The sequence below is a fragment of the Pelophylax lessonae genome, assembly GCF_965119305.1.
Source record: "Pelophylax lessonae genome assembly, chromosome: 10".
Classification (NCBI taxonomy): Eukaryota; Metazoa; Chordata; class Amphibia; order Anura; family Ranidae; genus Pelophylax; species Pelophylax lessonae.
In genome coordinates, this window is record NC_138777.1 from 215,283,397 (window position 1) to 215,297,017 (window position 13,621).

The following is a 13,621-nucleotide window of genomic DNA, read 5'->3' on the forward strand; positions in this document are numbered from 1 at the left end:
CTGAAAATTTGCCAAAGAACATCTAAATGATTCAGAGAAGGATTGGGAGAAAGTTCTGTGGTCAGATGAGACCAAAATTGAGCTCTTTGGCATTAACTCTACTTGCCGTGTTTGGAGTAAGACTGACTATGACCCTAAGAACACCAAGCACGGAGGTGGAAGCATTATGCATTGGGGCTGTTTTTCTGCTGAAGGTACATGCCAACTTTGCTGCATTGAGGGGCCAATGGACGGGGCCATGTATTGTAAAATCTTGGATGAGAACCTTCTTCCCTCAGCCAGAACACTGAAGATGGGTCTTCCAGCATGGCAATGACCCAAAACATACCGCCAAGGCAACAAAGGAGTGGCTCAAGAAGAAGCATATTAACGTCATGGAGTGGCCCAGACAGTCTCCAGACCTTAATCCTATAGAAAGTTTATGGAAGGAGCTGAAACTTCGAGTTTCCAAGCAACAGCCAAGAAACCTTAAGAATTAGGAGAAGATCTGTACCTGAGTGGACCAAAATCCCTCCTGAGATGTGTGCAAACCTGGTCACCAACTACAAGAAACATCTTACCTCTGTGCTTGCCAACAAGGGTTTCTCCACCAACTACTAAGGTGTCCTTTTATGAAACGGAGATGAGAAGTGATCCTGCTGATCGCAGCTCATTTCCGATCTTTATTGGTTTATGAAACAGAGGTGATCGGAGGAGAACATGTTCTCCGCTGATCATCTCTACACACGGAGAATCTGTCATTGACTGACACAGAAACGGCCAGGTTATGAAGCTGCGATCTCCGCACTTCACTGGTGATCTGTGTCAGAATTCACACTCCCAGATTCACCAGCCTGGAGGTGGTGAATCGGGGAGAGAAGACCAAATCGGGGGAGAACTGAGGGGGAAGGAGGAAGATTATCGACTTCCTTCTTCCTCGTTCAGACCCCCCAATACAGTAATCATGTCCCCCTGCCATGTTTATGTATATATAAATATACACATACATGTATATATATATTTCATGTGTATCATATATATATATATAATATATATATATATATATATATATATATATATATATATATATATTAGGGATGCACCGAAATGAAATTCTTGGCCGAAGCCGAATAATAATGAAATGCTTGGCCGAAGGCCGAATACCGAACGCGGTGTTTCGCATTTTTTCCATTTATTTTGCCAATTTTTAGGGGGCATGCTTTTTATGTTAGGGGGCACGCTGATGGGCACATTTTATGTTAGGGGGCACTCTGATGGGCAAAACAAAACATTTAAATCAGCGCTGCTCTTAACATAAAATATGCCCATTAGCTTGCCCCTTAAAATAAAATATGCCCGTCAGAGTGCCCCTTAACATAAAATATGCTCATCAGAGTGCCCCTTAACATAAAATATGCTCATCAGCATGTCCCTTAGCATAAAATAAGGGGCACGCTGATGGCCACATTTTATGTCAAGGGAGCACTCTGTTGGGCACATTTTTTTTCTTTTTTTTTTTTTAAGGGGCACTTTATAGGGCACTCTAATGTAATGAGCATGGCAAGTGGCAACAACATATGGCAGTCTGCACACTAATGCTTGTGCAGCTGCCAGCTACCGTATTCTCCCCCAAATGTGCTGAGCTCCACATCACATACCTGAACTGCAGCCAGAGCCAAAAGCCGCGAACAGGGGGGCGGGGCGTGGACCTAGTGTGAAGGAGCCGCAGTCAGAAGCAGGGGGCGGACGCGCGCGTGACGTCACACCCCCTACTCGCGGCCGGACAGGACACCGGCGGCGTGTGAGAAGGGAACCGCGAGCCGCAATGAGGAAGGTGAGCGGTCAGGGCAGAAGCTGACATTGTTCGGCTCAAAATTATTCGGCCTTTTGACTTATTCGGCCGAACGCCGAAAGTGCTATTTTCTCTATTTTCGGCCGAATAATGTTCGGCCGCCGAATATTCGGTGCATCCCTAATATATATATATATATCCTGAAGAAACGCTCACATAGGACGCTCAGAATTAGAGCTTAAAATTTCTTACAAAGCAAATTCACTTTTGCACACTGGTGCTGACTAGTATTCCAATGTTTCTCTTCTCCCTCAATTTCAATATGGCCTGGTCATTAAGGGGGTAAAACCTTCCAGAGCTGAAGTGGTTAAGAGCACAATCCTATATTTGTTAAAAGTCGAGCTCTGGGGAGGAAGCGTCTTTTTTTTTTTCTATGTGATTTGTGTTTCAGGGAATTATTGGCCTCTGTTCTCCATCCTTCAGTACATGAAGACGGAAGATTAGAAAAGTCAGAACAAGACGAGGATTGTCAGAGTAAAGGTTAGGGAAATGTTGTTTTTGCTGCAGCCGGCAGACACCGCAGTACAATGAATGTTTTCTTTACTCCTCCAATTCTTCTGCACAATAAAACAACTTCTATTACCGTTAATGTCACCGTGTCTGGGGGCCCGGATTGGCGCGTCCGCACTTTTTTTTGGGTCCGATTCACAGAATGGAACAAACCGGCTGTGTTGTAGTTGCAATGTAGTCTGATGACATTTGTCTCCGGATATCTGTAGCCAATCTGCGGTAGCTGAATGAAACCCGGGAAAGACAACTCCATTAGGTGGTCACAATGTCTGCGCTGTCTTCATGACCTAATGACTGGGACAGACTGACAAAGAAGCAATCTCAAAGAGAACCGGTCATGATTGGACTTAATTTTTTTTTGCATGTTTTGCACACACATGGTAAAATGCACATTTTAGGCCAGAAGTTTTAAAACCCCTAAACATGATATATTTTCTGAAAGCAGAGACCCTGGAGAATAAAATGGAGGCAGTTACAAGTTTTTAAATGAATATTAGTGCAATGGCTCAATAAACCTGTATTTTCAGTAAAAAAATGCTCTAAAGTTAGTGATTGTAAAGGCTGAAGGTTTTTTAAGTTCTTAGACACATAGAGCCGTGGCTTGGCCCTGCCCCACTCTCTCTGTTGATTGGCTGTGAGTGACTCTGCCAATGAGATGAGAAGTCTGGGGACAGCTGAAGCTCTCGTGCACATCGCTGAATTAGGAGGGGGCTGAGTATTAGGGGGGACTGTGGGGGGGGGGAGCAGCACACAGAATGTGTCTATGCATGTAGGTAAAAACCTTCTGTGTGCTGCTCCCCACTCAGTCCCCCCCCCTCCCCCTAATACTCACCTGGGCCCGATCTCAATCCAGAGATGTGCACTAGAGCCTTGGCTGTATAGCCGAGAATGATGGACATGAACTTTTAGGGGGGAAAAAGTAGATGTACGTAATTTTTTATTTATTTTTTGCAGTTGTGTTATATTCTATTCACTTGGTCACTATGTGATTTGTGTTCTGTATTCTGCAAAAAGCCTGGTTGATTCTGCAGCTCACTGTCCACCCCTTGTCTGTGACCCCGCTGCAGCCTGAGATTGTTTAGACCAGCCATTAGCACATCTACTGAGCATGCTCCAGTTTCAGTTCCCTTCTAAAATGTTAATTTCCTCCCTTTTCTTATCTGTAGAGCCCATGTGACTATAGAGTCAAATGTGGGTATATACTGTACAATCCGGATAAATGACAGCCTACTTCCTCCTCCTCTATGTCCTCGTATTAAGTCAGCAGTTACAGTGTACCAGTCCATAGAGTCCAGCACTGTCCTCCTGCAGCCAAATCTTCCCCCTGCTGCGAGTCCCCAGTGGTGAGAAGATTTGATTTGGGAGCTGGTCGTGACTTTCTGAGGAACTGCAACTGGGTTGCCTCTGCGCATGTGCATAATCGTGCAGCGCATTGACGTGCCCAGGAGGCTGCGGGGTATGGAGGGAGGTGCAACGTCATTCTCACCTAGATGAGAATTGAGGAAGTGGGAACGGCTACCTTTCAGAAAAAGGTTCCTGCTGCACATAAAATAAATAAAGAGGTGAGCAGAGGAGGATGAGCGGTACTTTAATTTTTTGAGTAAAGGCCCACTTTAGCTTTCCTGTTGTCACATGGGGGCTGTAGCCCTTATGAGATATCTGAGTAGAAAGACAGATACTCTTTAACCACTTTACCCCCGCTCACTGTGCCTCTTCTGCGGCACAGTGGCTCGTTCCGTCCAGGACCTACGTCGCTGGACTCCTCCCCTTGTAGGCGGCGCACGCGCGCCGCCGGAAGCTCGCTCCCGCTGTATTCAGTCACAGCGGGAGTCGGGCCAGGGGAGGAGCGGCGGTGATCACCGCCGCTCTTCCCCGATCGTCGGAGAATCGAGTCTGGAGATCCGCCCGCTTGTGTAAACAGAGCGGGCGGATCTCCTAAGTGACAGGCAGGGACAGATTGCAGGGTTCAGTATAGCTGAACATGCGATCTGTCCCTGTGTCACTCAGTCACCTCCCCCCACACACGTTAGTAAGCACCAGGCATACATTAACCCCTCCCTCTCCAATAAAATTAACCCCTTCCCTGCCAGTGTCATTTTTACAGTAACAGTGCATATGTATAGCACCGATTACTGTAGTAATGTCACTGGTACCCCCAAAAGTGTCAATGTCAGTCAAGGGTCCCATCTGTCCGCCGCAATGTCGCAGTCCCGCAAAAAAAATCGCAGATCGCCGCCATTACTCGTTAAAAAAAAAAAAACACCAAAAATGACAGAAATCTTTCCCTTAGTTAGTAAACGCAATAACTTTTGCGCAAACCAATCAAAATACGCTTATTGTGATTTTTTTTTTACCAAACATAGGTAGCAGAAAACAAATTGGCCAAAAAATTTTAAAAAATTTAGATTTTTACATTTTTTTGGGGGAATTTCATATAAAAAAATGTGAAAAATATTATTTTTTCAAAATTTACGCTCATTTTTTTGTTTATAGCGCAAAAAGTAAAAATCGCACAGGTGATCAAATACCACCAAAAGAAAGCTCTGTTTGTGGAAAAAAAAAGGATGTAAATTTCGTTTGGGTACGGCGTCGTACGACCGCGCAATTTTCAGTTAAAGTCGCACAGTGCCGAATCGCAAAAAGTGGCCTGGACGTAAGACAGCAAAATCCTCCGGTGGTTAAGGAGACATCAGGGGTCTATTGAACCCCTAATGTCTTGTGGAGTGGCAGCCAGGAGTGTGTTTAAAAACTCGTGTGACTGTCCGCCATTCATAAACAGCGCTACCAGACAGGAGATTGAATCTCACAGTAAGAGAAACATGGAGGCCGCCATTGTTGGACTTCTTAAAATACAAATTTCCTAGCTGCTTATGTTGAATAATCTGATTGTAACTTTTTTTTGTTTTTTTCTCCGGCAGACCATCCTATTGGCTGGGTAATGAGACCCTACGGGTACCGGCCGCCCTCTTCGCACTGAACAGGAAGCGTGTCTGCGATAGACTGCGCAACAACCAGCATGTCCCAAAGGAGGCCGTGGTGCTCCTGCAAGGGGGAGAGGAGACCAACCGATACTGCACTGACACCGGAGTCCTCTTCCGCCAGGTCCGACCACCTCTGTACCTTCTATGTCACAGGGGTCTTCAAACTATGGCCCTCCAGTTGTTGAGGAACTACAATTCCCATCATGCCTAGTCATGTCTGTGACTGTCAGAGTTTTACAATGCCTCATGGGATGAGTAGTTTCACAACAGTTGGAGGGCCGTAGTTTGGGGATCCCTGGATCCTACATGTGGATTTTATGTGGGTTTAATAAATATTCTCCTACTGGCCTCTAATGAAAACATTTTTCTTCTTAGGAGTCGTTCTTTCACTGGGCGTTTGGAGTGACAGAATCCGGCTGTTATGGCGCCATTGATGTCGATACGGGAAAATCAATCCTCTTTGTGCCCAAACTGCCGGAGAGTTACGCCGTGTGGATGGGAAAGTAAGTATTAATAAGCTTCTGTCTGTTATGTCTATCTGGTTTATAGCCGGCGAATCGCTGGAGTGGAACGCACAGTCACGCCGCCGTGCCATTGGTGAGAGCGCCGTCCGACTTTATAGGTAATCAGAGGAGTTTATAACCCCTGACTGCTTGTGAGATGGCGGAGCAGGCGCCAATGCCTACCGCCCTCCTTGTAATACTTTCACTGCCTTATCTTTACAGAATGTTCTCCCTGTCTTCCCTGATCCTGAAATGTGTACAACATGGATGCCCAGCATAGCCGGCCTCTAATTACTTGGAAATGTTATGGTTTTCCATTACAGGTTATAAAAACAGAATATCCAAATTCTTTTTTTTTTCTGAGCTCTTTCCCATCCAGCCCTGGCATCTGTCCCTTTAAAGGGCTCTGTATGCCCGGGGCCTGTGTAGGCATGATCCCCAAGGTTGGCATCAGTCATTGTCATAGGGGTGCGAAGGGGATGTGCCAGGTGTGCCTGGGCACACCCTAATCACTACGCTGCAGGATGGAGAGTGAGGAAAGGGACTAGTAACTATGTAATTTACTGGTGCCTTCCTTTTCCAAATGAACATTGTGAACACAACTAGGTTTACTATGCTTCAGTTTGTGAATGAACAGGAAGCCGCTCAGCACAGAGCACTTCCCATTCATTCACTGTCCAGTGCAGCTGAGGCTGCAGAGAAAGGCATGTGTGTGTTTGAGCTTTGGGGTGAACACCCTAATGCCCCGTACACACGTGCAGATTATCTGAAGACTTTTGTCTGCAGACTTACCTTTTCTATGTAGTGCACGGGCCTGCCGGATTGCATACAAATTGAAAGTGTTTAGGTTTGACCTCATATTATATGGTTTTGGTAAGTCTGCAGACAAAAGTCTTCAGATAATCTGCACGTGTGTACGGGGCATTATGCAATAGGCTGCGCACACCTATGGTCATTGTACTGCTGTCCCTGGTCATTATATGAAAGCACACATCCCCTGCATCCCTTTAGACATGCATGCTTCCTGACTACTGGGTGCTGCAGACTTTAGCTCTGCAATCTGCTGATTACTGGCTTGATTATACTGTAATAAAATGTAATCAAGCAACTGATCAGCAGATTGCACAGCTAAAGTCTACAGCACCCAGTGGCCAGCAGGGATACACTTCTAAAGGCATGTTGTGGGTTTGATCTTTAGAATTGATGTCAGTGGCTGCAGTGCTCTTCCCGAGCATTATATGAAAGAACACATCTCTGGCATGCTTTTAGATGTGCATCACTACTGGCCACTGGGTGCTGCTGACTTCAAATGATTGTAAAGGCTTAAAGGGGAACTCCACTTCGCCGGGAAAAAAAATGGCAAATAAAGAAAAAGCAATATAGCGTTTACAGTTGCGACACAAATCATATTGTAATTGAATGTTAATAAAAATTACCTTTCCTTTTCAATTTGCAGCTGTTGTAATTTTCTGAAAATGCAATATGGCCGCTGGAGCTGTTCTGTACACAGAATGTATACTGACCACACCCCCCAGAAACATCATTTCCTGCTTGTGTGATTGGCTCACCAATTTTCCCAGAAGTCTGCACTAAGATGCAAGTCAGATTTCTGGCATCCCCTGCACCAAAAATTTAATTTTTGGTGGGATACTTCCAATTGGAACACGTATAAAGGGATGCAGACCCAGCAGATTTCCTCATTAGAGCCCTGCAGCTGCCACAGCTGATAATTATAAAACCACTCCCATTAGACCCACTCAGCACAGAGGAACAAACAATGATTTCTTCAGAATAACAAAAGGTAGGAATCTGCAACAAAGTTTGTTACAATCCTTGCAATGTACAGAGATCACTCAGAGGGGAATGTTTTTTTCTCAACAAAAGGGGAGTTACGCTTTAAGGTTTTTGCCTTAGAATTCCCTAATACCTACCTGAGTCCCCTCTTGATCCAGCAATGTGCACGATAGCTTCAGCTCTCTAGGGACTCCCACTCCTCATTGGCTGAGGCAGCAACGGGAGCTATTGGCTCCAGCTGCATGTCAATCACAGCCAGTGAGCCAATGAGGAGAGAGAGGTTGTGGGCCAAGCCATGGCTCTGTGTGTGAATGGACACGCAGAGCAGCGGATCTGTTCGGGTGTTTCCACAGCAAGCTGCTTGCTTTGGGGGCACTCTTCAGGAAGGAGGGCCAGCGGGGGGACTCGTGAAAAGGAGGATCGGGGCTGCTCTGTGCAAATCCACCACACAGAGCTCAAAATTGATTGATATTTTTTAATTGAATGTCGATCAGGGGAAAGGGGGGGGGGGGGGGCAACAGGGACAGTGTTATTTGGTCGGAATCCTTAACTGTTCAAATTAAAAACTAAAATTAAAAAAAATGGCTAACCTCTCATTATTTTTCTGCTTTGTTAGCATTGTACAGAAGTGTCCCGAGAAGAGAGGGATAACTTAGAATAAACTGGATGCATGCAGTTTTATCCTTCCCTGCTGTCTTCTGTGTGGGCCTTGTGTTCTTTCACAACCTCTTGTTAAATCTGTATCATGGCCAATTTCAGGTTAGGGGGAGCGCACAGTTGGGGATCTACTGCTTTTCCCTGGAGTTTCAACCTATTTAAAGCGGTGTTCCAGCTGTAGAAAAAAAAAATTAAAAGTCAGCAGCTACAAATACTGTAGCTGCTGACTTTTAATATATAGACACTTACCTGTCCAGGAACCCCAGCCGATTTTCGGTTCGGCTGTCGGGTGCTGTCGCCGCCATTCACTCTAAGGGACACCGGTTCCCTACTGGGCATGCGTGAATCGCACTGCACATTTTCATTGGCTCTGCGGGAGAAGGAGAAAGGGGACGGGACTTCCGAGGCACAGCACCGCGGCGCTGTCTCCCGGAAGTGAAGACAATCCGAACCCCCCTGCCTGAAAGGTGCCAAATGTGGCACCGGAGGGAGGAGGAAGCAGATGAGTGGAAGTTCCACTTTTGGGTGGAAATTCGCTTTAAAGAAGCAATGAGCAGAGCGATAAAAATTCTGTAGCAGATAAATCTGCTCCCCTGCGACTGCATATTTAGCTGTTAGCTATAGATTGCCTCAAAGCTTCAGCTCTAACCCTTTGTGCTGCCTCTTTACCTCCCAGTGCATTCTGGGATTGTGCTGACTGATCACCTGACTGTTGCAGGTAAGTGCAGAACACCCTCCAGGCGCACACTAATCCCCCCAGAAACAAATTAAGCGCCAACTTGGTCGCGCTTTTCTCAGTTCATCTAATTAAAAATTGTGCTGCCTTTTACTTCTCATTAATTTTAAATGTCACGACAGCTCAATACATCGATCGGAGATATTCAGTAAGTACGGCATATTGCGCAACAGATGTCAGGCCTCGCCGCTTCGCCACCTCCTAATGCCATTACCTTAAAGCGCCCGATCTGAAACGCGTTCCCTTGTTCCAACACAGCAACGCACAAACCAGTAATGGGTATCTATGTGTAATCGGCGTAATTTCATGGCACGGTACACAGACGGTGCCGACGCGTTCTCTGTTGCCGGAGTAACAGCCGTAGAAAGCCGAGCGTTTTAACAAGATAATATCTAAAGCTGAAACTCAGGATGCGCCAAATATGTATTCTAAATTTCTCCACCCCAACATAACAAAAATGAAATTAATTTATTTAATAATGAATTAATTATTAACGTATTATTAATTAATTATTACTCATGTTATATTTTTATAGCACTTTTTTTTCCTTGAAGCACTTATCAGATTGCTGTTGTGTCAGGTGAGAGGAGATGCAGCCATCTTTGATGGATCATACTAGGGCCAATTTAGACAGAAGCCAGCTATCCTATCAGCAGTGATGGGCTCAGGCGTGTTCGGAGTCGTAGTCCCTACCCACCTGAGCAACCCCGCCAGGAAGCCGACACTGCACACCGCCAATCATAGACACTCTGATCACCGCCACTCCGGTTACAGTGTCCCTGATCACTGCCACTCCGGTTACAGTGTCCCTGATCACCGCCGCTCCGGTTACAGTGTCCCTGATCACCGCCGCTCCAGTTACAGTGTCCCTGATCACCGCCACTCCAGTTACAGTGTCCCTGATCCCAGCCACTCCAGCTACAGTGTCCCTGATCACCGCCACTCAAGTTACAGTGTCCCTGATCACCGCCGCTCCAGTTACAGTGTCCCTGATCACCGCCACTCCAGTTACAGTGTCCCTGATCACCGCCACTCCAGTTACAGTGTCCCTGATCACTGCCACTCCATTTACAGTGTCCTTGATCACCGCCACTCCAGTTACAGTGTCCCTGATCACCGCCACTCCAGTTACAGTGTCCCTGATCACCGCCACTCCAGTTACAGTGTCCCTGATCACCGCCACTCCAGTTACAGTGTCCCTGATCACCGCCACTCCAGTTACAGTGTCCCTGATCACCGCCACTCCAGTTACAGTGTCCCTGATCACCGCCACTCCAGTTACAGTGTCCCTGATCACCGCCACTCCATTTACAGTGTCCCTGATCACCGCCACTCCATTTACAGTGTCCCTGATCACCGCCACTCCATTTACAGTGTCCCTGATCACCGCCACTCCATTTACAGTGTCCCTGATCACCGCCACTCCATTTACAGTGTCCCTGATCACCGCCACTCCATTTACAGTGTCCCTGATCACCGCCACTCCATTTACAGTGTCCCTGATCACCGCCACTCCATTTACAGTGTCCCTGATCACCGCCACTCCATTTACAGTGTCCCTGATCACCGCCACACCAGTTACAGCGTCCCTGATCTCTGCCACTCCAGTTACAGCGTCCCTGATTGCCGCCACTCCAGTTACAGCGTCTCTGATCGCCACCACTCCAGTTACAGTGTCTCTGATCGCCACCACTCCAGTTACAGTGTCCCTGATCACCGCCACTCCAGTTACAGTGCCCCTGATCACCGCCACTCAAGTTACAGTGTCACCATAAGGACTTGTTCACATGTGCGATGCTCTCTAAAGAACTATCCATGTTCAGATCACTCTACAGATAGCATTTGACAGGCAGTGAGCAGGCATTGTATTGTCCCCTCACCATCTGCTTTAACCACTTGGACCCTGCACAAGCAAACCCTCTCACTTGAATGGGTCACAATCAGCAGGAGTACAAGGGTTATAATTACTGCCACAGTTGCAAAGCAAAACAGCGCAGCCACTGCATGTACTAAACCTGGCCTGTTTATTGACCACGTTTCTGGTTGCTGCCTGGACCGGTCTTCTGCCTGATTGCTGGCCTGTGCCTGAACTGACTCATCTGCACATCCCGCTGACTATGTTCTTGCTAAACACCAGTCATAGCCATCCCCTGCAGACAACTGCACTGCCAGAACTGCATGAACTCTTATGTTCTACTTTTCTTCAGCTTCCTTTACTTCTTAGCCAGTGAACTTGGTATTCCTGGGGGTTCCTTCGAACACAGCTGATCAGGGTAAAAGGGCAATCACGGCGACCCTTTACCATGTGATCAGCTGTGTCCAATCACAGCTGATCACAATGTAAACACACTTGCAAGATATCTGCATTCCTCTTTTTAATATGCTGTTACAGTGTGGGGAGAGGAGAGCCGGTAACGGACGAGTGTAACGGGGGGGGGAGGGGGCATCTACACTGATAATCTGGGCACTCGGTATTCTGATTATCGGTGCAGCCCCGACAGTGCCCAACAGTGAAGGAGAAAAATGGCTTATTTGCAAAATTTCATAACGGAAACTAACAAAAAAGTTTTTTTTCTTTCAGTGTTTTGTCTTTTTAAAAAACCCCAGTATTGATTAAATTAGCGTTCGACCAATATCGTTTTTTCTTTGCCGATACCGATATTTTGGCCATTGCATATCGGTATCGGCCGATGTGGGCCAAAATTTTCGTACATTTTTTTTTTTATATTTTTATCACTTGACAGGTACTTTTGTGGAGGGATCTGGGGGTCTTAAAGACCCCAAACCCCTCCTCTGCACTTAAAAGCATTCAAAACGCCAAGTTTGGCTGTTTTGAATGCTGTAATTTTTTTGAATCTGGCGCCTAGTACCCGAAAATGTGATGTCATGACATCACTTCATTGCTTATATCTTTAATTTGTACATATGTGAGTGGCATATTCTATTCAATTCATTTTTATTGAATTTTGAAAGAAAGAATACAAATGTTTCAAACAATATTTGTATAAAACACTTACAAAGGGAACAGAAGTAAAACAATGCATTCACATATGCAGGGATGCAGGAAACAAGCAACAAATTGAGAATATTATCCCTATTGACAGCATAAGGAAAGCCAATAATCATTGATGTTGTAATGATTTAATGTGTTGGTGAGGCCCAATACCCCGAATTGTGGTGGGCCGCGTTACCAGACACCCCGAGTAGGAGCCAAAACTGTGTCCGGACCCGCAGCCCGCCCGTCCGTGCCAAAGTCGCATGCAGGTGGAGGGGGCTTCATCAATAGTAAGCACCATATGGTGAGTGGCATATTCAATAACATTTGTAAACAGAATTCTGCTATGTGACATCATTTTACCCTTGCATGAGCAATATTTGGGATATCGGCCAGTTCCGGGCCGATACAGATATATTGGCAAAAGTCAATATCGGCCCTCGATATATAGGCCTTGCCGATTATCTGTCTATCCCTAAATTAAATACAAAAAAAAAAAAAAGAAAGCTCTATTTGTGTGAAAAAAATGATAACCGCTCTGCAGAGTGGACAAGGGGCTTGACATTTTTGGCAGGGGTGTGTGGACTTTTTATATCCACTGTATATGGCAAAAGGGGGATCGGTCTGGACTGGGAGATCTATCGTGTATAGCCCTTGCCGTATCTCTGGAATCTGTGTTCTTATTTGGCACGTTTTTTATTGGTTTCTGGTAAGCCTTCCATTCATACGGATATTCTATAAGTCATCTTTATAATATCTGGATTTTATGGACTTTATGGACTATTCAATTATTATTATCTGACACAATTTTATTATTATTTGTTCACCTTAGCGCGACTTGTTGTTATTATTCCTTTTTATATTGGTACTGTGCTGCATGACCATGCAATTGTTATTCATAGTGTGACAGCACTGAAAACCTAAACATGGCCTTGGCAGGGAGGTAGTAAAAGTGTCTGCTATTGAGGTGGTTAAAAAAAAAAAAAAAAATACATTTAATGATTTATTAATTGATCCAGAGTTGCATTAGTTTGTGTCTTTCTCTATCCGGAGTTCAGCTTTAACATGTACTGTTGATTTTGATTGTTGACTTTAAGTCACATTCCTATAGGCTTTCTTTAATTCTTTGAGCAGAAATGTGTCCATCTCAGCCATCTGCCTTCCTCTCGGAAATCCGCTCGGCGTTCCACCTCGGCAGCCATGTATTATTCATCGCCTCGTTTTTTTTTTTTTTTCCTCACAGAGCTCGTTCTTTTCTTCGTCTCGCAGACGTTAAATCTAAACAAGAGGTGAGACACTTGGAACAGTCCATCTGTTGACTTGACAAATGTCTGAGCATTCTGGGAATCTGGCCCTTGATTGGCGCTAATTGACTTGGCTCTAATTGGCTGCTCAGTCACCTTCTCACCGAACCAATTGCGCCGCCGCCACGCTGTCGTGTCTCTTCACAGCAGATGTAGCAGGAGAAGCACGCCCGGTCCCTCGGGTTATCATTATGTACAGCGTTCAAACAATATTTATACTTTACATCATTCCTTGCAGGATATCGAAATGTCAGGGAGAGAAATGCGCTGACATCTTGCTTGATATCCGCGGTTTTATCCCCAATCCACA

At 45.7% G+C, this 13,621-nt stretch overlaps 1 protein-coding gene across 1 annotated transcript in view; it reads left to right on the top strand.

Moving 5' to 3' along the window:
• The window catches only part of PEPD (peptidase D), a 293,993-nt gene that overhangs the window by 18,679 nt on the left and 261,693 nt on the right, over positions 1-13,621 (top strand). Inside the window, exons 2-3 of the mRNA XM_082270438.1 lie at positions 5,260-5,443; positions 5,698-5,825. Coding sequence (XP_082126564.1) covers positions 5,260-5,443; positions 5,698-5,825 — 312 coding nt within the window. The remainder of the gene's footprint in view (positions 1-5,259; positions 5,444-5,697; positions 5,826-13,621) is intronic.